Genomic DNA, 27,453 nt, shown 5'->3' on the forward strand with positions numbered 1-27,453 from the left:
ATTTCCGTGCAATTTTTGCTGTAACAACTCACAAGATACTTATCTTTTTTTCTTTGGGAGACTTCAGAAATTACTCAAATCCTTTCAGAATGAACCCTGAGTGATCCCTTCACTTCCAAAGCTCTCATCCATGCAGTTTCTTGTCTTTGCTCAACTTTTCCCCAACCAGTCCCACATTTTTGGAACCTTGTCGGACTGCTGACAGGATGAAATACATAGTAGTTCACGTAGACATTCCTTGCTTCCCATAAGCTATGTGAAGACAGCAGTATAATTCATGTTTCTTGATACATCCCAAAGTCTGACAGTCTCAAATGTTACAGCAGTTGGCTAAAGCTGAAGCTCCACTGTGTTCAGGGAGGAGTAAAAGAAGAGAAAATAGTTCTGAAGAATTTGCTTCCTTTGGAACATCCTCCACTATTGATGATCTTCCCTGTCATATTTTAAGTCTGTCTGCACCCAAAAAATCGTTTTGGATTCATTCAGTGTTTCTTGATCCCCAAATATCAGTCAGGAAAAAAAAAAAGTACGAGTAATCAGAAGGTCGTAATCAAGTGTGTTCTGTCATTGACACAGCGATGCCAACTGTCAAGATAACCAAGCCTCATCCCTGCAACCCAGAATGAAACAAAGATCCAAAGTAAGCAAAATTCATCTTGGTACAGCTGTCTTATTCCTTTGCTAGTGATGTGCTAGAGTCCTCTGCAGCAACGCTTTCCTGTAACTAGATAGTCATGGCACGCCGTTGGATTGCTGAACGACCAAGGATAGATCCTTACAGGAAGCCCTATGAGACCGAAGAGTCATGCTAAGTCCAAATGTTGCAGGAAAACTCAGAGCAGCTTGAATATGACCTCTAGGCCTAATGCTGACCAGTCCAAAGCAGAAAGCTGATGTTTATAATTTCTGAAATCTCTGGCCATCTGTTCTCTAAAGCTTTACAATATTTCTATTCTGCACATGTCTAAGCAACAAGGCCAGCTTTGTAGCTGACTCATAATCCCACTCCCTGAAATTACTTCCTTATATTAAGAAAGTAGTCTTAATAAAAACGGGGGTGGGAACCCTTTCCCTTTTAAATTGCTACATCTAACAGCTGGAATGTGCCCATCTTTGTTTATGCTGTTCTGTATGACTGAAACCAAGTCCCTAATGAATATTGTTTAATGCCTGCACTGTCCTGACATTGCACTGGTAGAAATATTTAAATTCCCATTTTTGAGCTAACTGAAGCTTGGCTTAAACAGGCTCCACAACATTCATTTTGGTCTGAACAAAACAATCATTTTTCTCTTTTTCTAATTCTCAGTGATGCAAAGCTAAAATGCCTTCCAGTGCCAGTTACATTTTGTTTTGGGGTTAGTGAAAAATGAAGTAATGCCTTTAAAATGCCTAACAGCTAGTGGTGGAAGCCTCATCCAGGAGATTCTCAACACCTGCAGTTCTGCTTTGCCCTGAGTATTGACCATCTCTGTACTGAAATATTTAGCAACCCACTGACGGGCAAAACACATCTTTGCTTCGCCTAGTCTCTTGGATTTCTTCAGTTCTTCTGTCTTTGTGGATGCTAATAATCTAATCCATTAGTAATAACATCAACCCTATAAACTAATGAATGCAATTGATAAATTATGTCTCAGAAAGTACTTGCTGTGCTCTGCATAAAGGCTAGCTGTTCTTCTTCACATGACCACAATGCTGTTTTGTTTAGCTAGCCCGTAAAATAATGCCCGTTGTATTTTCTTTAGCTGCACTCCATGTAATTTGTATTTGCATGGGGGAACTGGAGGAGTGGCTTTGAATAATGCAAGTTCAAAAGCCCAAGAGTTCTCTATGGAAGTATTCCCTTACTCAACTTTCCAGGGAGTTAGCACAGCTCAATATCTTGAAGCACTGGATCCTAAAATATCCTTCACGCCTCACTGCAATTCATTTGTTGAGTATACATGTACACAGAGGCTCTGTTTCTGCATGTGTCACTGAAAGTGGTTTTAGACTTCATTTCTCAGGGGTTGAATGCCATAGAAACAGTTAAAAAGCATTTTCTGCACTTACTATTAACAAAGTCCCTTAGCAGGCCAGTCTCACAGCACAAAATCCACTTAAATACTCTATTTAATACACTATAGTAGGTTTGTGGATGTAAATAGCCTTTAGCTTTTATCAGAAATACCAACAGAGGCATTAAGAATGGTAGCATTGGGACCTCTAGGTATATCAGACATGGTGTTTTAACTGAAGTGGGGGGAGCAAGGAATAATAGCATGACTGTCAAAGAAGCTGGGGAGGGAATCAAACTTTCACAGTCTGTCTCCAGAGGGACAGTCTTGCTGCATCAAGTCATCAGACCTGACAGAACTAGCCAAGGGATATTTATTGTGACACAAAAAACAGATTAAAAATTGACTTCTTTATAAGAAAGCATTTGTTTTTAAGCTCACTTGTTGTTGCCAGACCTTTTGAACCATAGCCACTTTCCAACCTGCAAAATGTTTCAAGCTTTAACATGTACCTGTTTTATCAAATGTTGTATCAAATTCCCAGACCAGCTATAGACCATCCCACTCCTCAGCCCAGAAACATGGTTCAGCAGAAAGAGGAGATAGCTAAGAGCTCTCTTCCTTCCTGGTGGGAATCCCCTTTGAAGGGGAAGACCAGTCAAAACATGAATTTTGAGCAGCACGGTCTCGGGAAGTGGAAAGGTGTCATCTTGTAGAGCAAAGAGGATATGGCTGTTTTTTGGGCTCCTCAGCCAGGACCAGCTGAGGAGCCTCTGTGATCTGTGACACAGCAATTTGGCTTGCTTCATTACTCCTGCAGACATTCCCAAGTTGTTTAGGGACATTCTCCTTTAATTTTAGGATGTTCCTAATGAGAACCAAAAGCAAGGGGTCCCACCACAGCTCACCTCTACCCCCTTGTGCATACAGCCTTAGGGTATGACCATATACTGGCTACCACGTTACGCTGTATCAAGTCATTTCCTTCAATACAGAGCTTGCTCACAGCTGAGAAAACGAAAAAAAAAAAAGAATTTTGGTGTCTCCAGCCCCCAGCGTTGCAACAGTATTCAGTTTTACAGCACTAGCAGAACAACAGCCACAGAAGCGGAGGGTGCCTGTGCAGGTCCAAGTGGCCGGGCGCACTTCCAGGGGCTGTGGGTAGGTGATGGGGTCCCACACTTTCTTCTCCTACCAAACGAAGGCAGGATCGACCCTGCCAGCAGACAGCATCTCGTCCCATGACAGAGAGCGGGGCTGTCGGGGCTGTCCCTGTCCCCGCAGGCAGGGACCGCTCACCTCCGGCGTGACCGTGGGGTTCGGGAAGGCAGCCGTAGTGCAGGGGTACGCTGTGTGCCGCTCTCTTTATTTTGTTGCCCGAGTCGGTTATGCTTGAAGCCAGCTCTGCTTCTACGTTATTGGCCTGGAAGATGAGCAGTGTGTTGTGGGAAAAGCTTCTTCAACAGCTACACAAAGTGAAAATGTAAAGCACACATAATTGATGGGGGATGGTTTTGCAAGATCTGGATATAGAGGGGAAAATCCTTCCAGCTCCACACTTTACGGTTCTAATCCCGCACCAGAAGATGAATCTGAATCGAGATCCTGAAATCCCCTGCTCTTCTGAAATTGTTATCTGTTCATAATAATAGTCCTGTTCTCTTGCAAATACCCTGGAGTACAGCCAGGTTTAGCAGTTTTACATAAAGACTGTTCTGAAATCCCTTACAAGCTAGGAAAACAGACACAGCTTTTCTTTTGCATGGATACGAAGAATCCACAGGTATCTCTGGAGGGAAAAAAGAAAACAGACTTTAAATCCCTCACTGGCCCATCTGTGAGATAAAGAGTTTCCCTTCTTGCTGCCAGAGAACTGGAGCTCAAAATAGTCTGTTCAGTCTCACTTCAGGAGAAAAAAAAATGAATAAACTGCAAAACTGAGACCTTTTGCAGGCAGAGAGCAAAAGAAAAAATTACAAGTCTAGCGAATTCCCATCCCACAGCCTGCTGATAGCAGCGCCCTTCTCTTGCTATTTTTCTCACTTAGTTTCTGGGCTGTCTGGTGCTCTGATACCCAGTCCTCCCTGTCTGAAATCCACTGACATTGCCTTAGTAATGCATTACCAAGTCAAACCCCGACTGCCCGTGCAGGTTTCACACACGGCACTGGAGAGCGCAACACAGAGATGTTCAACCCTATGAAGTCCTCTTGGGTTCAGCAAAGCTTATTTAGTTCCGTCTTAGTAAATGACAGACATCGTACAGGTCTCACGCTCCATTCAGGTTAGTAGCTCAGGATGGTAGGGAAGGTCAGGGGATATTCCACAGCTGGCCAGACTGGATCTGGGACAGGAGGTAGAGCTGCTGGACCCGGACTTACTCTGATCACCCAGACTCATCAAGTTTTTCCCTCTCTCCTAGCACGTGAGATATCATCGAGTGATAAAAGAGCAGCTCACATGACAATAGGAGGAACGGCTGTAATAAGCTATAGTAACTGTATTAGGCTGGTCCAGGTGTCTTGTAGCTGCATGTCACGGCATATGGGGCCTCATCCTGCCATGTTTTTAGCAGTGCACCTCCAGTATTCACTGGCAAATAGCGGTGAGGTCTAGTGGAGAGGATCCTGGACAGGGAAACTAAATGTATTCCACTGATGCAGATGAGTGAAATGTGAGTGTAACTGCAGGAAGGGTGCTGGATAAGAGGTAGATATGAAAGGCTTGCTCTCAGGGTGTGAAATTTTCCAGGTAAAGAAGAGGTGACAATAAAGATCAGCAGCACTTCTGCTTTTCCTCGGATGAATCCTTTCAAGGATTGTGAGGATTCATTCCCCTACCATATAACCAGTGCTGTTCCTTTGCTGATTTTATTACCTAATTTTATTAGCTTCATGGCTGAACCAGCAGAAGTAGACTCAGCTATCTTTGCAAAATGTAATAGGTAATCAACCACTTACAGGGCAGATCCTCAATGCATCTAGGGCAATTCAGTACATGAAGTGCATAAGCTGGCCAGGGTAAAGGTACAGGACGGCATTGTACAAAAAAAAAAAAGCATTACTTAAGTCAAAGGACAAAGTTGAATTCAGAAAAAAAAAATAAGCAGAGCAGAATCAAGCCAGGACATGATTTCTCTCTGATAATTTCTCTCCTCCACCCTGCCACCTCACTCTCTGGCAAAGCAGAAGGCCTTGGTTAGGGATACTCTTACTTTACTGTGCTACTGCACAGAGCTAAGTTAGTCCCTGTGCCCACGCTTGAGTGCCGTACAACTCCCCAACTCACATAACACTCCCCAACTTCGGAGTGACTGCCTCGTCTCCTATGTCCCAATATAGGTAGTGTCAGGAATCTGGAGTTTCACAGTAGGTGACAGCAGAAGGGCATTACTGGAAAGATGCTAGAGAGACCTGTGAATCACAGCCAGACTGCGCGGGTCTGTGGGGCAGACACAAACTAGGGCACAATTAACTACACATCCATGAGGGGAATTTGCCTGACTAGGCAGAGATGCAGCAAAACGCGGCTTCTCGTGCCAACGCAGGGCGATGGTACCGTCGCACAGAGCTGCAGTATGAAGCGCTCACAGGCTCACTGCAGCCCCTGACTAGGTGAGGTAGTTCTGACCATCACTGCAGCCACTAAGACAGACCTGGAGAAAAACTGGAGGCTCATCGTGTGACGATAGCTGCTGATGTGACAGGAGTGCTGCTCCAGCGGGCCTTGTTTATCATCAGTGGCAGTGGAGAGAGCAGGGCAGAAGACCCCTGTGACCTGGTGTTAATCCCAGCGGTATCTGCTATTTCTTTAACTAGTTTTTCTTTTAAAAGTTAGATATAAACTGCTGACAGTGCTGCAGCCATTAGAGTGGAAAAAATTGAGAATTTGTTCTCTGGCCTGGAACGGAACATGGGTCAACTTGAAGGCAAATTTGATGGCTTTGAATGTGAATGAAGAGCAAATTTACCAGAATGGTGTCATCTGAGGGCTCTCAGCAGATGGACAACAGCATGTGTTGGAGAATACACTTAGTGTAGTGCCAAGAGGAAATGTTCCTCTGAACATTAAAAATAAGTTATCAAATAAATCAGTCAGGAACCTTAAATCTGTACATTTCAGGCTTCCCTGAAGGCCTTCCATGAGGAAAATATTGTATATGTCATTTAATTAGATTCTGAACTGACTCGGGCACATGTTCTCACATTAGTTAACTGCACTGAAGCAAGTAAGTTTGCCATGAGAGAAAAGATAAAGTATGCCCAGACGTTTGCAGGATTAGTCTTGCAGACTTTCTGGCTCAGGAACTAAGACTTCAAACTGCCTCTAGACAAACAAGTTTACCAAAATACTGGGACTACACACAGTCGTATCAGCATCTGTATGCATCTAAAATCCATACGTGCCCTGAAGCTGGTTTTGCCTCTGGGATGCACAAGGAAATAGAATAACTTGGCAAGTGAGCATGACTGCATTGCAGTGACCAGATGTGATTTAATTGTTCACAATGTCACACAGATCAACTCTGAAGTGATGTTGATCGGAGACGCAGAGATGACCGTTAAACTGCTTCTTAGAACAAGACAACTTAATCATATTTCCCCTTGGCTCTCTTTCCCTCTGAAGACGAAGTATTATTCTCAACAACAATCATCAGTAGCCCTGACATTCTGGTCTCCAGCAGTACTTAAATACTGTCATCTCTTGTGAGCATGTCTCTAAAAAAGCGGAGGAAAGCTTCAGTACAATCGTTATGTATCTTCTGAAAGCTAAAACAAAATTAATCTTTTCCTTTTTTTTTTTAATAAAAAGCAGGACTGAAACAGAAATACTGCTGAGTTTCATTTTAGTCACAACATTTTTTTTCTCCAAGTTCTCAGTTTTTTATTCTTCACTGGTTTATTGGTACTTTTTAATCCTCAGATTGACAAACCTGGTTATCTGTGTAGCTTAATAAGGTAATCAATGATTTCAGATAATACTGAAGCTTAACTTAAACCTCATATGTCTATAAACACATAAGCTTTGCAAGCAGCTTGCTTTTCTTCACTTCCCAATTAAAATCTGAAAATGCACTCTAAATCCCAAAAGGGCTTTTTAATCATGTTTTATTTTTTATGGCTCAAAAAGGTACTTACAGAGTATACTAAAATCAGAGTTAATTACAGTAACTCCTTGCAATCAAGGTTCCACCCATTTTTGGATGCGTATCATAATGTCACTGATCTCACATGAAAATTAACACAGGACTAACAGTTTCAGGAAATACAAGGCTGATAGCCAGCATTATCTGTTGCACTGTTCACACTCCCAAATTAATTAGCTGTGGCAATTTTACAGAACTGTGGTTTGTCCTTGCACTTCTTTCTCTACGCTTACCTGCTTGACTATGCACCTCCTTCTAACTATCAATATTAGTTCACCACTGATAATTCTAAACTATTGAAAATTATATGTTCTGCTGTTTTAACTTCCTTTTAAGGTATGTATCTATTTCACGACCACATATTCTTTCCCTATCATCATTCTGTATAGGGATGTTTTGATGGAAACAGTGAGAAACCCAGTGAAGCACAATCAATAAACATATTCCCATGGACAAGTCTACTTTTTTTTTTTCCCCACTCAGAGTGTTCTTGTTAAGAAATCTCATTGATCCAAAAATTCTAGCCAAATTGTATATTAATAGAGTGGACAAAGAAGGTAGGTGGATAATTCATTATGCTGGTCTATGAGAAGAGCAAATAAATGCCTTTGTTCGGTTGTTCAAATAACTAAAACCACTGTGTGAATTCATTTATTATAGGTATGTTAAGACTACAGGTACTGTGCTTGCAGATGAAGCCTGAACTGGCATTTAACTAGCTAACTGAAGATGCCTGTGGCCTCACAGGATAACTTACACTCTTCTCAAAGGTCCTCAGTACTGATAAAATTTAAGTCGAGATCCGATCCTTGGAAGAGCCAAAAATAGGTAAGTCATGGTAACAAAGGGAAATAGATTCAAGTTTCAGATTTCAAGGGTATCCAGAGGTGATCATGGGTTGAAGGTCTGATTTGTAACTGCTTTTAAACTGCCTGCCTGCCTAAAAGAAAAGGGGGACCCTGCCCGCCAAGGCACAGCCCACTTCCCCAAATAGCAAATGTAAGCCTACCAGCAACAGGTTTGCTTTCCTTAGCTTTTGCAGTAGTTATTTTTAAAGAAACTACACAGACTTACAGGCTTCTAGAGACAAAAGAAACAGTGAGGTAGAAACTCGCTGGACTGAGTAGACCCTCCCCACCTGAATTTCAATGTAGGCCAAGGAGAATTTCAGCAATGCTCGATCCCGTTCTCCCTGTTGTCAACTGCAGTTGACTCTTTAACAAAACCAGAAAAAAGAAAGTATCTTTAAAGGCCAAATTTCCATGCAGTTTCCATGGCAGAACTTGCTGTTTGAGAAATCTAATGGTTTAACAGCAGTTTGTTTATTGGATTTTAAAAAAGGAAGGATTTTTTCCCCTGTAGATGCAAAATGCCACTCAAAAAGCAAATACGAATGATGACAAAAATCCTCCGTCTTCTGAGAATTCAGAGCCTGTGTCACAACACTACCACAATCTTTGCTTTTAGTTGTGCTGAAGTGCAAGGCACAAGTGAAGCACAAAAAAGAGAAAAGGCTGAATGCATGTTCTGAATCAGTCCTAAGAGGTGATCTAGGGTCTTGAAAGTTCTCAGCACGTGGAATCTTCTCTGAAATAACCTGGAGTTTCACACAATGTGCAAACATAACCAAACTATGTTTAATGGGGGAATGACTGATTCAGCTGATCATCCTGCAAATTGAGTGTGTAGCAGTGCCCAGAGCTGTCAAGTTGATAAAAAGAACAGTGGAATAACATGCTGCGTTTAACAAAAAGATGAATAAACAAGATATAACTGTGTCATATAATAAAAATTATCTATTTTGTAGCCTCGGGGTGAAATAAAGCAGCTGCCCAACAAACTTTTCAATGTAAAGCTGGATGTGAAAATTCCTGCAGCAAACTGAAATTTCATGGGAAACGTAGGTAGGAACCCAAATGTAAGTACCCGAGGTGAAATTTAGCCCCGACAAGACATTTAGCACAATGACTAATATACAGAATATGGCTAAAAGGCATAAAACAATGCTGTGTAACCCAAACACAGATTTAGCTGTGCCACTGTGGTACGGTCCCTTGCCACAGAGCCCTGTAGCCACCATAAACAGGGCTTTCACTTCTGGTAGGGGGGGTGCTGGTACTGAAGTGAATATCTGCATTTACAACAGTACTCCAGTCGTGGAGCAGCATCTTAATTAATTATCCCATGCAAACCTTAGGAAAAGGGGAGATGTGCTACTCTGGCAGCCAACAAATGTGTTCAGAGTGGTGCTGGGTTCTCCCACATTGCATTGCACCGTGCAGAAATAATTCTCTGGCCCTTGTAGCACCAATTCTTGAGGGAAGCCAAAGGGTCGTAAAAGTCATGAGAGTAATAGATCACAATCATTACCTCATCTAACCTCCTGAATACCTCAGCCATTCTGTTTTTCTTTAGAAGTTAGATCAAAGCAAGCCTTTTAGAAAGACCTCTGATTTTTGTTAAGATTTCAAGCAACAGTGAGTAATTGGTCCCTATGTTATCCTTATTGCTAGACTAGTACATCTTACTCAAGGTTGAATTTCTTAAACTTCCAGTCACAGGATCACCTTATGTCATAAGACTATAGAAATTTAAAGACTATAAATCCCTCCACTATTACACCTCTTCCATATACATAGACCTACACACAGCGATTCAGTTCCTTCTTACCCTTTTCTTTGATAAGCTCTGACTGAAGTTCTTACACCTCATGTCAAAGCTGATTTTCCATCTTGAAAGGCAAACACCAGACCTGGACACAGTACTCCAGTTGGTTGTTTTATGGATGCTACGTACACAAGAAAGACAATTTCTCTAGTTTTATTTGCCATTCCTCATTTATATATTCAAGGATTGCATTAGCCCTTCTGGCAACATCGCACCAAGAATTTACACTGAGCCTGCTATGTAAGCCCTCCCCAAAACAATCTCCAGTCTTGGAAGTAACCATTGTGTTCTTCATCGCTTGCTTGCAGTGGCACTAAAACACATTATTTTTGAAATATAACAATCTAATCCAGCTATTCAGATAATTCTCATGAGTAATTTGGACAGTTTATTACAGAACCATAGAATAATTTTGGTTGAAAAGGACCTAAAAAATATCCAGTCCAAATACTCTTGCTCAAAGCCGGGCTAACTTCACAGTTAAAGCAGGTTGCCCAGATCCTTTCCCAGTCAGGTTTGAAAATCTTGAAAAATGGGAGATTTCACAGCCTCTCTGGACAACATCTTTCAAGGTTTACCCTCTTCTATGGTGATTTTTTTTTTTTTAACCCATGTTATCTAAAAGCATAGCCACTGAAGGCTTTATATCCACATTTTAGATCTTTGAACAAAATACTAAATTTTGTTTAAAAATTTAGCCAGAAAAAGTCTACAGGCATCTTATCAGCAATAGCCTTATTCACTGGCACCTGACCACTAACTACATGTTAAGGATGTGTCAGTATGCCAGTTTCCAGTCCATATGATATAAAATCCGTTAATTCAGTCTAGTTACATTGGTTCTGTAAACATCATGTGATATTGAATTAAAAGCTTCAATACAGCCCAAGGTATCAACAAGATGACTGACAGTCAGACCAGTTGCTTCTTTCTAAAGAAATACACCTGCCAAGATGGCAGGCTGCCTGGTACTCATTCTTTTTGACTGCTGACTTTTGCTATTAACTAATTAACTATTTCTCCTGGGAGCTGGCAAAGCAAGAGCTACTGCACAGCTCCCTGCCTCATTCCACCCCCTTTCTCCAGCTGCTGAATTCAGCTGGACATCTTCTGCAGTTTTCCCAGTTCAGCTGCTTAAAGTATGCCTCAGCTAGGTCTTTAACGTTCATGAGCATTAACTATGCAGCTATGCTGATTAGGAAATGTTTAATTTCAGCAAATGCTGCTTTTCATCTTCCTTGAGTGCAGTGAATACTCCCATTCAAGTCTCTCATCCAAGTGCCAATTAGCCCCTGTGGCAGAGCACACAAAATCTGACCAGAGGTAGATAAAAAAAGGATAAACCCAGAATAAGCTTATTGCTTTCCACAGCACCCTGCTCAAGTTCAAACATTGATTTTTCTGAAGTTACGTATTTCTAAAAAGTTACATATTTGGCATTAACACTACATATTTATTAACAGACAAGTTACTCTAGTAATTGTATTTTGCTTCAAAATGTCTGTTTGCAAGATGGCAGTTTAAAAGAGCAAGTCTGAGGGTTATGAAGTTCTATATCGAAAGCAACTTGATCAGCTAATTAACTTGGCACCTAGCTTTTAGTATTATTTAAACACACTTTTGTATCTGTAATACATTTTTTTCAAGTGTCATAACAGTTTGAGAGTTGTCACATTAGGTTGTTATAGCTCCAAATGTGTACTTCTTCTCCGTTCAGGACTATGAATCCAATATACAGTAATGTGACTACTTAAGAGGAGCTGTTACACTTTATGTCAATCCAGCTGCTATGCAAGTACATAAAACCTACATAATAAAAATCCTTATGTTAATTTTGATTTTAAAAACTGACTGCTTGCCAGGAACTGATTTCTTGACTTTGATATTTTAGCCAACTGAAACATTTTCCTGTCAAGGTACCCAAACGGACTACTGTTTATTAATTAGAGAAACTTGTGCTGAATTCAGTTTATCAGAAGAAGTGGGTGGTTCCTATATATTATTTAAACTTCTCTAATTTGAAAATGGCCGAATGTATTTTCAATCTGCTCTGAAAACTTTTAACGGCGAAATTTCCACAGCTTCCCTAATTATCTATACTGGTGCTTAAATACCCTTGCAGTTGGAAGCTTTTACTGATGTGCAACTGCCGCACTTCCCAAGTCCCATGTGGTCCGTCAGATCCCGGTGGGTGCGGAGAAGAGCGCTGCCTTCCCTTTCGGAGGGACGCGCCACCCCGGCCCAGCGCTCCCTGGACAAACACAAGACCACAGGTACTGCACAGGGCAATGGTTAAAAGAGGACGCCGTTCTTCACTCGGTCTCCACGCCGTTGCTCACCGTAGGGAAGGCAGCGGAGACTCTGTGGGACTCTGCCACACCACCACCGCCTTTCTCCGACGGCAGCTGAGCAGGTTCCTTTGACTTCACGCGAGTGGGCCATCAGAGGGCTGCCAGCAAACAGAGCTCCAGTGTGAAATTCCACCTCCAGGGACGGTCTTCTGGGAAGGCCTCCGAGCTCACACAAGCGGCGGCTGCCACCTGCCTGAGACCAACCTGATGCGGGGGACTCAACCCCACGCTGCCAAGACGTCTCGGGTGTGCTTCATGAGAGGACGCTGGGCTTCCTGAGGACGGCCGGGCCGTGCCCAGCGGTTACAAAAGAGGCGATGGCCGGCCCCATGGCGAGGCCGACAGTTTGGTCCGTCCAAAAGGGCCCCTACCCGGCACGTCCCTCCGGCCGAGGTGCCTCTTCTCCCGCCTTCGCACGCGGATTTACATCCCCTGCGGCCCGTCCTCGGCGCACTGCCTCCCCCCCCACACACAAACCCCGTCCCCCCTCCCCGCCGCGGACCAGGCCCCCCAGCCCCGGGACGGGGCGCCACAGCACGGCCCGCCCCGGCCCGCCCCGCCGCCCCCGGCCCGGGCGAGGCCGGGCCGCCGGATCCGTCCCCCGCGCGTCCTCCCCGCCCCGCGGCGCTGCGGCGCTCCCCGCCCTCAGCCCCCTCTCTTCTCTCTCCCTCTTCCTCTCTCCCTCCGCCGGCCGCTGCGGCATCCCCGGGGCGGCGGGACCGGCGGCCACCCGTTTCCCCCCCCCCCCGACCCCCGGGCCTCCCCGGCCCCTGCGGGCCCCGTGAGGCGAGCGCCGTGAGGCGAGGGCCTCCCGCCAGGCCCGTCTCCGCTCGGCGCAGCGATGCCGGCAGCCCGGGCCGGGCCGCGCCGGGCCGCCCTGCGCCCGCAGCATCGCGGCGCCCCGTCTGTGGCGAGCCGCCCTCCCCTGGGCACCCTCTCCGCCCCGCTCGCCTCCTCCTCCTCCTCCTCCTCCTCCTCCTCCTCCTCCTCCTCCTCCCACGGAGCCACCCTCCTCCTCCGCCCCCTCTCCCTGCCAGCCTCCTCCCCGCCCTTCCCCGCACTCCACGCCGGTGCCGGAGCCGCGCGTCACTCGGGCTCCAGCCCCGCCGCAGACATGGCGACACTGACAGCGGTCCAGCCGCTCACGCTGGACAGAGGTAAGCGCGGCTGCCGCCGCCGCCGCTCCCCGCCCGCCCCACCGCTCCGCGCCCGGGGCCGGGGCCGCCGCGGCGGAGCGCGGGGTCTTCTCTCCCCCCCCCCCCGCAGCCCCCTCAGCGCGGCGGGCGCTGCCGCGGCGGTTCGCCCCGGCCCCGCGAAGCGTGGGCACGGGCTGTGGCGGAGGGCTCGGGTGGGAGGCAGGAGAAGGGCCGAAACGGAGGGGGAAAAAAAAAAAACAACTTTGTGCGGGCGGCGGGGCGGGGGGGGAGGGCTGGGATCCCGCCGGCGGCAGCGCGGGATGTGGGTCCGCGGTCAGCGCGCCGCTCCGCTCCGCCGCGGCAGCCCCTCGGTGCCGCTCCGTCGCCTCCGCCCTGCGGGGCTCCCCCTCGGCCCCGAGGGCTCCGACGCCGCCCCCGCAGGTGGCTCGGCGAGGGGGGTGCTCCGTGGAGGGGCCGGGGGCGGAGGGGGGGGGGGGCAGCGGGTCCGGCCGGCCGATCCCGGCAGCGCGTTGGGAGCTCGCTCCTGCCGAGGAGACGGTGGTTTCTTGGCAAAATGCGGCGTTTCGGGGGGCTGGCGGGGGGGCGTGAGGGGAAGAGATCGGTGACTGCAACTTCTGTCTTCGCTGGCGTTGGTGATGCTACCCGACGGAGCAGCGCTTCTGCGTGTTTCTGTAGACAGCTGCTCGGTCCGGGTAGGGAGGGCGGTTGGTGTTTTGCTAGCCTTGAGACTCTTTCAGTATAATGTAAGAGGGTGCTGAAATCTTGAAGTTATGTTAAAATTCAACTTTTGCTTCCAGGCTGTAAGAATTGGACCTCTCCCCCGCAGTGCATTTGTGCCCATAACAAGGCTCAGCAGAAACATTGCTAGATTTCTGTGGGTTACAGAGGAGAGTGACTTACCATTCTGATCTGTTTCGCTCCTTCGGCTCCATCGGTTAGAGAGGTCCAACAGCTCCCGATACAGCATCCTGAATTGCCAGGGTGTCCTTCTTCCTAACTTGCATCCAGAGGCTCCAAGAGGCTCCCAGCATGTATAAATCTTGTACTCTTGAAAGTATGATTGAGGCCAGTGCCTTGGTTTTTTGAATGTTTTTTCCAGAGGATTAAGATGGGCTTTCACAGCAAGGTAGAGAGCTTCTTGCCATAAATCCTGTGCAAAAGAAACCTGATGAACTCAGTTTCAAAATGGTAAAGGAGAGATAGGCACCTTTTCTGAAACCCAATTGAGAGCAAAGCAGCCCACAAAGTACTCTAAATACAGTTTGCTGGATGGCTTAAATTCCAACATTAGTAGAAAAGGAGACTCTAAAGTTATTTTTACTGAAATAACAAAGTGCTAGCATGCACTTTAAATAAAACTGCTCAGAAATCCACTGTGTAATCTACAGTTTCACCCTAATACTGTTTTCAGTAAGCAGGACAAATCTATTTCCTGGCAAAGAGTTGAACAGATGGCAATCCATTAGCAAACCTGGCTTTTCATAGGAAAGTATTACTATTTTGGAATTACACATTCCTTTTCATTACTAAAACTATGCTTTAAAAAATCCACAATACACAAAAATGCAAATTAGTCCCAATTTAAATATAAGCATCTGTTGTCTGTGTCCAGGATATGCTTAACCATTTGGCAGAGGTGCCAACATTACAGTCTCCCTGGTTGTCAGCCAGGGCTGGTATTAGTGCGAGTGAGATAAAACATCACAGAAAGATAGGATGTGACGTGCAAAAGGAAAATACAGACAAGAAAAAATAGATTTAAATACGGCACCTGGCCTTCAGAAGGCCATTTCATCAGAGGGCTACACTTCGTCACCTGTAACATGTTGCTGCTACGTCAACGGAAGAGGGTGGGCTGAAGCAACCCCAGAAGCAACTAGACCAAACCCAGTACTTCCAGATATTTCCTCTGTAATCTTTCTTTCATAGCCATGGAAGAAGTAAAGTGCTACATGGTGAGATTTTCCAGATTTCTGTTAGTTTTATTAAAGCAGACGCAGCTATGTTTACTGTCACTATGCTTTGCACAGCTCTGCTGTGATCCAGGCGCAGCCCTGAAAAGTCTTGTACACTCATATCCACTTTGCCATGTCCCACAGAGAGCTCAGCGCAGCGAGAAAAAAGCAAGTGTTTCAGGAGAGACGGTGTTAATAACCTTGCATTGCTGAGGGAATTGTTGCTTGATCTCTGGTCAGGAAGTGTTCTTCATTTTCCCCTGGTAAGGGCCACCGAAACGGTAAAACTTCCTATAAGATATGCTCTGACGTGGTCTCCTCCTGGACAAAACATATACACTGTATTCTAGTACACGGATGGGAGCTTTCTTAAAGCCTGACCTAAATGGAATTCAAAACCTGTACGGTAAAATGAATTACCATTTAAAGGTGAGGGCATGTTGTGTGTGAATGATTGAAAGCCAATTACATTCTGGAAGATTACTTCAGTCCAAAGCGTAGGAATTAATTTCCTTAATTCCTGTCATCATGTGCCTTTCTACCTGCACAAATGTGTGCAAGTTCCATTAGGGCTCTTTAATATGTGGAACAAGTTCACAAAATAATGGAAATTTTAATCACTTACAATTTAATCTCAAAGGCTTTTGCCTGACCTTTGTGTGGTGCTCTGCTGGGAGGAGGGGAAGGAATCCGCAACTGTTTCAGAGAGGAAAGGTAAAGCAGTGGAACTGCGTACAGGTACTGCTCAGGGAGCTTAAGGAGGGTGGCCCCAGTGTTTGGGAGCTTTGGAAGGGGGAAGAGCCTGCCTGCTGAGCATCTTCCAACAGCCAAGTAGGTCTTCTCTGCAAAAATGCACCCTTCCTATCTTTATTGCAAATGTCTTCCATCCTGAATCGGTACCGCCCCATCAGTAATCTCTGGTGTTCATCAGAGCTAACTGGGGGAATTTTTTAGGCCGATTCAAAGCTTAAGCCCTGAAGGTATAGGGAACTATGCCTTGTTCCAGGTTGAGACGGAAAGTTACAGTGCTGTCTTCCATAAAATGACAAGCAAAAAAAGTAAGGTTTTTTGTTTGGGTTTTTGTGTTGGTTTTTTTTCATTTTATGTTCAAGGTTATGGATTTTGAAGTATGTTCCCAGCTTAATTTACCTCCATTAAAAAAACCAAACCAGTCGCTCCAAACCAAAAGGGAAATGTTTAAAAACACCTCTACAATTATTTCTTACTTCTTCCACAGGTGTGTCTTTAGTAAGAACTTGGTTGACACTAATTTTGGTTACAGAGAGCTCTGGTTGCAGTTAGTTGGCATTTTCCAACAGTATTTCTTTGTATTGGCATACCACTTGTCTTGTCACATCTTGCATCTCGTCCTTCTCTACATGGGATGGGCAGTGCTGCCTTTGCCTCTCCTCTCAATGTCTTTTCTCTTACGCAGAGATATTGTCTCAGCCTACCCCATGACCAGCAGTTGCTGCCTTCCCCTTTATTATCCAGAGCCCCACGTCTCCCTTGCATGCCATCTTCTGTTGCCTGGCTCTTCTCAAAGCCTCAGTGCAGTTAACTCCATCGCTCTGTGCATTGCCTATAACCCTCATCCATTTTCACTGTTCAGCAACCCAATTTCCTCCTCTAATGCTCTGTTCTTCTGCTGTTCCATGACCACCGGCGCCTCACCAGCTTGACGTTGTCTCAGATGCTGCATACGCATCCAGCAGCACTGTTCTGCTTTTCTCCAAGTGCAGTGTCATCTCCCCCAGCCAGCTTAGCCTCCTCGTGGTTCTCCGGGGACCTCCTGTGCCGCAGGTACACATTGTGAGCAATTAGAAATGGAAGGAAGCTTGTTGTGGGTGTGTTAGCACAGTCTGATGGAAGCATTTTCTGCAAGTACCATTATGCTCCCAGAAATACATTGAGAGGGAATGGATTTCTGTGCTTCCCTTGGCACTCATTTTAGGAGTGGTCATATGGAGGCCTGCAAATGGAAGCAGACGTCTTTCTAGCTATGCATAATAGATGTTGCTCTATCTGAACTTTTTTATTTTGCTAAACCTCTGGCAATTTTTTCATAAAGCTTATCTTACTTAGAATTTTACTTGGGCTCTTCCTTCCAAGATGGAAATCTGCTCTGGAAGAAAACTGACCATGTATTTGCTCAGATTGCTGCAAAACCTCAGTCCTGGTTTCTCTCTGCATAGGACCTTGAAAGTGGCAGCTTTAAAAGGGCACTTTTTCAAAAGTTCTTTTTGTTTTTGAATATACTATTTAATTAGTCTGTGCAAAGACCATCTTATGATTAAGAGCAGGGGAATATCTTTTCATGCGAAGGGGGGCTTTCAAACTGTCTTTTGTTAATAATCCGTGTCCTATTATGTTTTTCCTTATATAGTTACTATTCATGTCACTGATGGTTTCACTTCATGTGACTGAGGATAAAAGAAGAAATTTGAATAGACTGAATATACAGTGTTGATATTTTAATCCCTGTGAAGTTTCATAACAAGGTCATAGCTATTGGCTATTGACAACCAAATTTCTCTTGCTTTCAACTATATCCTTGGAAACTGGAAAGACTTCTTGCTGTTTGGCTCTAACGCGTGACTGAGTTCCGTTGGTTTTTTATGAATTCAAGCAAATATTTTTCCAGTGAGTGGGTGTCCCCAAACTTCCCAAAAATCCTTTAGAGAGCACCATGTTCAGTGACGATGAATAAGAATATGGATGGGCTTGGAATTGCCATCGGCTCTTAGAGGTGGTAGACAAGCTCTGTCAGATGTGGTACGGAATGGTGCCTGACCATTAATATACATTGGTACTTGCTAGAGTACTCCTCCTTCCTTCCTCCTCTCCTCTTCTTGTCGTTCTTCTTTTCATTACATCCTCATAGCCTATATAAATGGGGATTTTTCCCCATCTGTGCCCATATATATGTATATAACAGAAATTGTATCGAACATAAGTTGTGGTAGACTGCGCATATATTAGTATAATGTATATTATCTTGGGAAAAAATATATAACGCACTCATCAGGAAGAGAAAATCAGATTCATAAAGTGTGAAATACAGTCCTTGACAGCGGAGCGGCACAAGGCCAGATCTGTTTCGCACAGGGTGAAGCCCTGTGGAGCAGTGCTAAGCGATGTGCTGCTTCCCGCCCGGCTCCCTGTCTGTCACGGGGATGTCTTCTCTTGCTCTTCAGCCTAGCGGGCTAAAATTGAAAAATACTTCTGCAAGTGCCACACGCTTTAAGTCTGGCATTTCTCTGTTGGGTGTGCCAACTGAGGACATGTAAATAACCAAATTCATTGTTCCAAGAAGAAAAAAAAAGGCCTGTTGTTTGTAGGAACAGAAAAAAGTGACAATTCTGGTCCCAGACTGGAACGTTTGGGGTTTTTTTACATCGGTGTGTCAACATTTATTTGACTTTTTAAAATGCATTTTTATGAAGGGATGGATTAAGGTAAGCGTACCGAGCTGGTGGTTTGTGGGCGACGAGCGGGACGTTTTGTGAGGACCCGTGCAGTTGAAGTGTTGGTGAGTTACGTGTGCTGCTCAGCCCTGCCTCCTGGAGCTCTGGAGCTGGAGTAGGAGCAAGTGCCTACCTCCACGTCATCTTTGGTTTTCGTGAGCGGTGTAAAAATACAGGGTTTGCAAACTTAAATGTGCGTGTCCAGCTTGAACGTCTCCGGCAGCACGGGCCTGGCCCGAAGAGGCGCTGGGGCTGGTGGCGGCAGGGGAGCTCGCACCTGAGGGGAGTGCAGCCCTTCGGCCGGCCTTCCCCTCCCTGAGGGGGCCCTGCCCGCCGGGCCGGGGCGGCCGGCGGCCATGAGGGAGGTGAGGGAGCTGCGCCTGCGCACGGGCGCCTGGAAACGTCTGCTACGAAAACTCGTGGCATCTGGTAACGTCGTCACCTTTGTGGAGCGTAGAGGGGGAGTGTCGTAAACTTCCAGTCACGTTTCCTTCAGAAACACGTCACTGAGAGTCAGGCGTATTTCTGCGGGAGCTGGATGTGCGGTCAGGAAATGTCTGTGAGGCACCTTTGAAGGAGTAACCAGGCTCGTGGCCCACCGATGGCTACGCAGGGACCTTGTGTTCCTCCTGCTCTCTCAGGCTGAAAATATTCTTCAGACATGGTAACAGTGAAATGTAATCATTTTAGTCTATCTATCTGAATTCATCCTGTGTCGAGCAAAGCGGTAAGCAGAGCTCGCCTGTGTGTGTCCTGTCTGGGATCCCTCAAAGGGGACCTGCTCCTGCAGCTGGGAGAAGTGGATGGAGGCTTTCACAAGCCCCTGCAGAGGTGCAGGATTCACCATTTGCAACACATTGCAAGAGTGTTAGTGGTTAGAAAGCACAAGGGGTGCTATTTTTGTCTGTAGTAAGTGTATACTCTCTGTCTACACATAATGTTGAAAAGGAAGGATTTGTTTTATAAATAACATCCCTATGCTGGATCCTACAAACTTCAGTTTCGCACTGATGTCTGCGAGACATTTGTGTAACTACAGAAAAAAAAAGATTAACCTCTTAGTGCAATTGTAAGTAAACAATTTGCTTAATTCCATCCTATCGCTTGAGCTGGACCCCTCTGATGATGTTATCAGACAGAAACTTTTTTCAAAAATGTGACAAATTACCAAAGTCATCAGCCTTGTGCAGAGGATAATTCGTCCTTTGAGTTCACTCTTTCAGGACACATACATGCACATCTCTCCTTAACATAGATGACACTCATGCAAATGCAAGAAGATATAAATACAAGCTTTTGGCTGACCTGTGTTATTCAGATACAAAATAATGTTCTTGTAGGTAATGCAATAGAATTTGAAATACGGATTACATAAAACTATTTATTTTAGTTACTCATTAGAAGCACAAATAATGAGAAGTTGAGGATTTAAGAGAAAACCAAGCAAAGGCAGGTAGATAGTGTTTTGAGAAGCACAAAACTGTAAATTTGTAAGTCTGCCTTCCATCGCACACAGTTAATTTGTTTCACGTGATTCATTTTTGACATTTTAAAAGTAATATTTACTAATGTGCGTAAACTGTACATGTATGTATAAATCCAGGCATTTTCAATGTTAATCTCAGTCAGCTTAATCTTCTTTTGAGACATTTGCTGGAGAGTCCGCCTCTGAATGAGAAACAGTCAACTGTTAATTCTCAATTCAGATGAGAAGATTTGATTCAGAAATGCACATTTACATACTAACACTGTTTTCCTGAGTATTTAAACCACAGGCTTGGATCTCAGATATGTTAGGTACAGAGCGAGATGTATGCATATATTTGAGAACTTGTTTCACCAGGGTCCAAAATGGAGTGGTTAAATAAACCCCAGATTTCTCAAATGCAACTCAGCTAAGTTACCAGGAAACGCATACAGCTTCTCATAATGCATTGTTACCCTAGTGCTACTTTATTAATAATCGTAAGAAAAAGAGAGAAAAAATCTTGATTAGAAAACTGTTTATCAAGAAGAGATCGGAGGAGAATTGTTCTTTATTATTTAAAAGATGGAACAATGAAGTATCCATGAATACACAGAGCATCAAAGCACTGATTTTAATTATTTCTGTATAAATGTTGATAATTGTATAAGGAAGACCGTTGCCCAAAATAGGGTCTTAATTTAGTTCTTCTGAACCAAAATTACTTTTTTACTGGTTCTTTTCAATAAAAGCCCATGTTTAATCACTAATCCTTCACATCTGCTAACTCTTTAATTTTCTTTCTGAACCATGTTTCCTGGAAAAGAGTAAATCTTCTAGACGTTAATGTATGAATCCCTCTACAATCAGTTAAGCATTGGGGAAGAATGTACTTTAAATAGATTAGGTGGATGACCGTGGCCATCAGCAGCAGTCTCAGCCCTCAGAAATTTGTGTACCATCATCTCTTCCCTTTTCAATAGATTTGGCAGCAGTGTTTTTGTCAAATGGTATTTACTGAATCAGCACAGGAACAAATGGATAATGTAGCTGTTCTTTGTTATACAGAGCCAGATCAGAGAAACTTGAAGAGGGCATGATGGCTTTAAAATCTATGAAGCAGTCTTTGGAAAAAGAGGTGGTTGTAGGTGATCATGTCTGATCCCCTCTGTAGCCTGATAGTCTTGTAACCCAATAGTAATAGCTCTGGAGTCTCTACTAAATTATACAGCACCTTTTGCATCCTAATGGTACAACCATGTCAAAGTATGCCAGGTGTGTCCCTCATGTCTTAGGTAGATACCTTGTGAAATCAGGCTGCAACCCGAGATGAGTTCCAGTTCTCCTGCTCCTATTCTCAGCATCATTCAACATGTAGGACACCAAGCAACAGCACTGCAGAGGTGACAGTGAGCTCTCTTGTTTCTCACAGGAGCTTTCTATTTCGAGGTTTTGTTTGTAACTTGCAGCAGCAATTCAACATAGTCGCAGCTTGCTTCTAAGATCATGTTTGTTGCAAAGTTGAAAGTTAACAGTGGTCAGTTGCTGACATCTACCAGCAGCATATCTGTACCACCTAGTTTTGCAGGGATTTATTCACAGAGGGTTTTATTTATATTGTTTTCTTCTTGCTGTTGTAGCTTTCCACATACACACTTTCAAAGAACAGGATTTCTTCCTTTCCTGAGAAATGACTAGTATGTAGCCAGCTACCAGAGGGATTCAATCTGCAAAAAGCAATATCCTTAAATCCACTAAAATGGAAGAGAGAATATTAACTCTCTTCTTGTTACCTGAGCCTACAGATAAGTCGTGTTAGGTATGTGTATGTAACAACGTATGTTGCATCCATTGTATTGCATAAATGCCATCTTTTGACTGTTCTCTCACCGGTGTCTCAAACCACCTAGAAAAACAGAAGATAAAATCATGATGCTAGACTTCAAGTGACAATTTGTATTGTCACTATGTACAGTTGCCAGTAGCCCACAGCCATCTTTCTCATCTTTCTGGTAATAACAGAAAAAGATTTAAGACTAAGATTAGCTGGAGAGATAAGAACTGAGGAGAGGCAGCAGGGGACTCTAGTAATGACATATGAGCAGAGAAGAAAGTGAGAGTTACTGCTTTGGCTCAAACACGGTGCCTGTTGTGAAGGAGAATTAGCATCCCGAAGTTAACCTTACCTCCCTTTGCGAGACACCTGTTTGGGTCTTTTTTTCCCTCTTCCTGTCTTCTTCCCTGCCAACAAAAATATCTCTGATGCAAACTAAAAACACACGCTGAAAGTATCAGTGTGGGAAAGGCATGAGGTTGCCCATATGGCCAATACTTTTGGTTTGTGATGTGCACATAGGACGCAATAAATACTTGCTTTTGCTTAGGCAGGGGAGTGAGAGGATGGATTTCAGCAAAAAGAAAAGTGTGTTGTTTTTCATACTTGTAATTATTTCTGTTTTCTGCTTCTCTAGCTTAGTCAAATTTTTAATTCCTTCATTGATTTTAGTGTTTTTCTGTATATGCTTGTGATTTAAAACACAAAAGCAAGTATGCTGTTAAGTAGAGTCCTTGGGGTATGTTAATGTACCAGTCTTTCTTTCTTTTAATCTAGGATCAGAACCTCTAAAGTGTTCATGTTTGCAGTTTCAGCAAAGTGTCCAGTGTGCTTTTGTCTAGTGTTTAAAGCAGCTCCACTCCAGCATGGTGAGCAGTGTCTGCTGAGGCAGAACTGATCCTACAAGATCAAGTGATGTTGTGATCAGGAGACAGATGAGGCTGGTAGAGAGCTATCAAGGCATCTCTTTACAAGGTATCTATGGCTACAGGAGGCAGTAGACAGCTTCCTTGCTTTCACATATTTCAACTTGTAGGAACTTACTCATTAAGGCCAGGTCTTTTCACCATACTGAATTTCTCAGGGAATTACAGCTTTGCTTCAAAGGATTTTCTTTTTGTCATTTCCTAATTTCAGGAAGTCAGACAGAACACCATTTTACATGTCCTGTGTAGGCAAATAACTGCTTTGAACACCTGAGATTTCTTTTTTAAAAAAATACTTACAGAAAGATTGAGAATTAAAATAAAAACCACAAAGCTTCAAACTACAGAATATCCTGCTTCCTGCAGGAGTCAAGGGTTAATTTTTTTTATTTAAGGAATGAATAAATACTTATATATTCATTATATATAATATATATATTTATTTGGATACAAAATAAACTTTAAAAAAACTGTTGTCTTTTTGTGTCATATTTGTAGCCGACTGTCCCTAGTCAAAAACAGGACCAGAATCATGTCTCATCTTTTCTATTCAGCAGTGAGTGGCTAGCTATAAGTCATAGTTATGATCACAAAGAGCAGGTATGATTGAGCAATATAAAGTCAAAACTATATACAAAGGGAAAAAAAGGAATTTTACCTTCCTTTCCCTTTTCTCTATAGCTAATGCAGGGGAAAAATCATGGCATTCTGTTTTAAGTACTGTGTTAGAAAATACCATGGTTTTCAATGTTCTTCTTTCTTTGCATTTTCAGCTTTATTTCTTAATCTTTTCTCTTAAAGAATAATGTGGTAACTTGTTTTCACACTGATGCTATGTTCAATGCCTTCTATACAAAAGCAGTGGGTGCTGTCAAATGTAAAGGGTTGGTGTATCTGTAATTTCTTGATTTCTCACAGATGGCAAAATCTTCTGGTGACAATTTTTGAACTCATATTTATGCACCTCCTCATCTTGATTGCTTTAGAAATTGCAGTGAAACTAATAAATTTGGAAGAATAAAAATTATATCAGTGTTTAAAAATGATTAGGTTTTAAGTTTAATTTTAAATGCCCATCTTTGAAAATTCTGAATTGCATTATTACTCTTCAGGCTGCAAATTAAGCCAGTGAAACTCATCTTATTGAAACGATCCTGAATTACCCATTAATTCAGTCTTTACTGTTTTGTGATTTATTGTTATTCCTTTAAAAAGCAACAATGGAAATGTGACAGTACTAAGCCACTTTCTCCAAGTATCTGATGAACTCTTTAAAGTTTTAGGAACTCTATAGATCTCTCTCTCTCTCTCTCTCTCACACATGCATGCACACACGCACAAGCACGCAGAGTTGCTGACAGAGATGCCCCTGCGGCATCACTTATGTGAAGGCTTCAAGGAAAAAATTGAGGACTGGCTCTGTCTATGTACAGTAATGAATATGCTAAGAAGATTGACCAAAGTAAAGCAAATCCAGTTCTCCCAGTTGGCCTTCATGGTAGGTTAAGGCTCTGATAATTCCTAGCTGAGGAGAAGAACAGAAATCACTAGTTAAAATTTAAGAGAGTGAGAAGGCGGGGGAAGATTACTCAAGACATTGTAGACATTGTGAGGTTCAGAGAACATAGAGGAGCATATTTTTTCATTTAAGAGAACCTTCTGAATGTTGCATTTGAACAAGCTAAGCAGCGTATTCAGGAGCAGTATGCTTGAAATGGCAGTATTTCAGTATTTCAGGCAGAATGCCTGAAACAGCAAAAGTGACTGAAATTGCTGGAGAGAGCCCTGAAGGGCTTTTGTGGTGTTGAGGATGCTGGATGGAGGGGTCTCCACGCAGTTTGCTGTCTGTATTTGGATCACAGGTGGCACTGCTTTCCCTGAAAATAAACTGTATCCTTTCTATAAGTTATTTTGCAAAACATCTCAGAACTTTGCTGTCATATTCAGGTGTTCCTGCCAAAGCTGCTGGGAAAACTCATGGTATGCACTGTTATACGTTACACATGTTATACACTGCCTTGGGGTGTGCAACAGCTGGGTCACAGGCTCTGTGTCTGAGAGATGGAGTGAAGCAGAGAACTTGGATGCCCATGGTGTGCTTGAGAAGGTTGAGCCAGACTGAACCTGGGTGCAGTTCAAAGATATAGAAACATATAGACCAAAACACGGTCTGATGAATAGCCCAAGAAAATAAGTCTGCCCCAGGCAGTGGGGGACTATTTAACTGCCTAATAGTCTCTTAAGTCAGAGTATAACATATTTATTTTAAGCACTGCAGACCACAGACTCTCACTCATAGACTAGCACAAGAGAGGAAGGTTAGACACTGGTAGATATACAACAGTTTTCACATTTTGCCATATAAAGCACGCACTCAGGTATGTAGAAACGCGTGGGGATATATGCTGTTAATGTCATTGGGGGCAGTTGTCTCACATCAGGCAAAATGAGACAGACAGATATACTCAATCATATTTCATGGTTCATTTTTCTCATACATTTAGAAGAAAAAAATCCATAAAATCATTGGTTAATGCATTTTTAAAAGCTTCAACTAAAAAACACGTTGGCCTGCCTGCTAACAACACTGTTCTTGTCAAATGTAACTGTTCTGAAGTACAGTGTCTCCTGGACCACATGGAGATAAATTTGCATGAGACATTCACTGTATATCTGGACAGTAAGTGTGCGTTTCATCATACTGATGTAGATGTCTAATACGCAGGATGCAGGCATTTACATCTGAGCTAATCATCTGGCCTCCCTTTATAGTCAACAAAGGGAACAGGCACTCCCGGAGTATGATTCATCTTGTCTAAAATAGGTCAGATGAATTGTAGCCTCAAAGTGACTGTTTTTTCTCATTGACTGTAATGGCAATCTAGGGTGAGCCGCTGAGCTGTCGATGTCTATATCAGAAGTGTGGCGGCTTGAAACCCACCACAAGATGAGTCATGAGAGCTCTGTATGGTTGTTCTTTGTTATATTTGTTTGTGCATTCATAGTAATGTTTAACTGCAGAAGTGTGAAGTGACACTGCATTAAATCTGTAACTGCTACCCATATCATCTAAACTAGAGTATGAAAGCACTGGTAGTATTATTCTTGCTGTAATTAATTTGAATAGACCTTACAGATACACACTATAAAGTGTTGAATAATATTGCTGTTTTCTAATAGCTTAGCTCATTGCTCCTGCACATCGATGATTTACCATAGTGAAGTACACCTTTACTCCTTCTGGTTAGCATGAAATTTTGGGCAAGACACCCATACCAACTTAAATGGGAAAAAAAAGGCTACTCTTTGCCTCAGTGTTTCTGAACTCTTCAGATTCGATTAAATAAAAAATCAATGGAAGAGCTTTTGTATTTCAGGAGAGCACTGTGCTGATAGTAAGGACCTAAAGAGGTGAATGGAAGCATATTGGACAGTCTGGTGTTTTGACACCGGAGTAAGAATTTCCATGTTGTGCAAAGCAGCAACTGACAGCAGAGCTCTAGTAATACAGAAAATTTTCAAGAGATACGCACTGAAAATTTTCCAAAGCTGGTGCTTTAACCATGAAGTCACATAAATAGTTTGATACAATGTACTAGGGCTACTACCTATGAATTATGAATGAACTTTGCTAATCACCACGGAATTCTGATTGCTCAACCATTGATTACCTGCTGTCATTTGATAGTGTTTGGAGAAGATTGCTAAATATAATAAAGCATCCCATGTAGGCTTTGGGAATTATGATCAAAAGTTGACAGAATAACATTAAGAATTCTGGAATGTATTCTCATGAGCTTAAAGGAATAAATAAACCTCAACGAAAGTACTGGAGAAATGAGAAACTACTGACAATTATAAGGGCCAGTTATGTCATACAAATTCTTCACCTTCAGCCTGATTAAAGGTCTTCAAGCGCGGCAGAACAGAGCTTGAAAACTGCCAGGATTATTATTCTGTAATGCCATGGTGAAGGTAGTGAATATTTTAGAGACTTACTGAGTATCCTTGCTGTCAATTTGTAGTGATGTTCCACCTCTTTGAGGTACCAAAGGGTTGTGTTTATGCAGCGCATTTACTGTTCCTAGTAACTGGCATACTAATGCGGTGAAGGTCTCCAGAATTAACAGGAATGAGGCATAGAAGGACCTCAGGAAGATGAGAAACCTGTTCTCTAACATCTTGTTAATAAACAAATGATCACTGTATTTTGGCTTTGGGAACAACCCAACAACATTATTCTAGAGTAGTTTTCAGAGTAAAGAAACACTATGTTTCTGAGTAATTACTGTTTGAACCCAAGCTAGTATTACACAGTGTTGTAGCTACTATTGAACTGCATAATAGTCTTTTAAGTCAGAGGATAATATATTTATGTTAAGGACTGCAGACCAGCTCATAGACTAGCACAAGAGAGGAAGGTTAGACAGTGGTAGATATACAACAGTTTTCACATTTTGCAGTAGAAAGCACACATGTATGTTCT

The 27,453-nt window shown here is 43.3% G+C and overlaps 2 protein-coding genes and 1 long non-coding RNA gene across 5 annotated transcripts in view; 1 reads left to right on the forward strand and 2 right to left on the reverse strand.

Annotated features, from left to right (window-relative positions):
* Nucleotides 1–27,453, reverse strand: part of MYF5 (myogenic factor 5) — a 279,874-nt gene that overhangs the window by 191,804 nt on the left and 60,617 nt on the right. The window lies entirely within an intron of this gene.
* LOC138682458 (uncharacterized) lies at nucleotides 7,091–12,634 on the reverse strand. The gene is made up of 2 exons (XR_011322540.1): nucleotides 12,152–12,634; nucleotides 7,091–12,063 (listed from the first exon to the last, which is right to left on the reverse strand). It is a non-coding gene; the product is annotated as an uncharacterized lncRNA (long non-coding RNA).
* Nucleotides 12,892–27,453, forward strand: part of LIN7A (lin-7 homolog A, crumbs cell polarity complex component) — a 49,452-nt gene continuing 34,890 nt past the window's right edge. Inside the window, exon 1 of one of the 3 annotated variants that reach the window (XM_069773618.1) lies at nucleotides 12,892–13,320. In XM_069773618.1, coding sequence (XP_069629719.1) covers nucleotides 13,005–13,320 — 316 coding nt within the window. In that variant the 5' untranslated portion in view covers nucleotides 12,892–13,004. The remainder of the gene's footprint in view (nucleotides 13,321–27,453) is intronic. The other 2 variants (XM_069773620.1, XM_069773619.1) reach the window with 2 other exon arrangements.

This window comes from Haliaeetus albicilla, chromosome 28 (assembly GCF_947461875.1).
Source record: "Haliaeetus albicilla chromosome 28, bHalAlb1.1, whole genome shotgun sequence".
NCBI lineage: Eukaryota > Metazoa > Chordata > Aves > Accipitriformes > Accipitridae > Haliaeetus > Haliaeetus albicilla.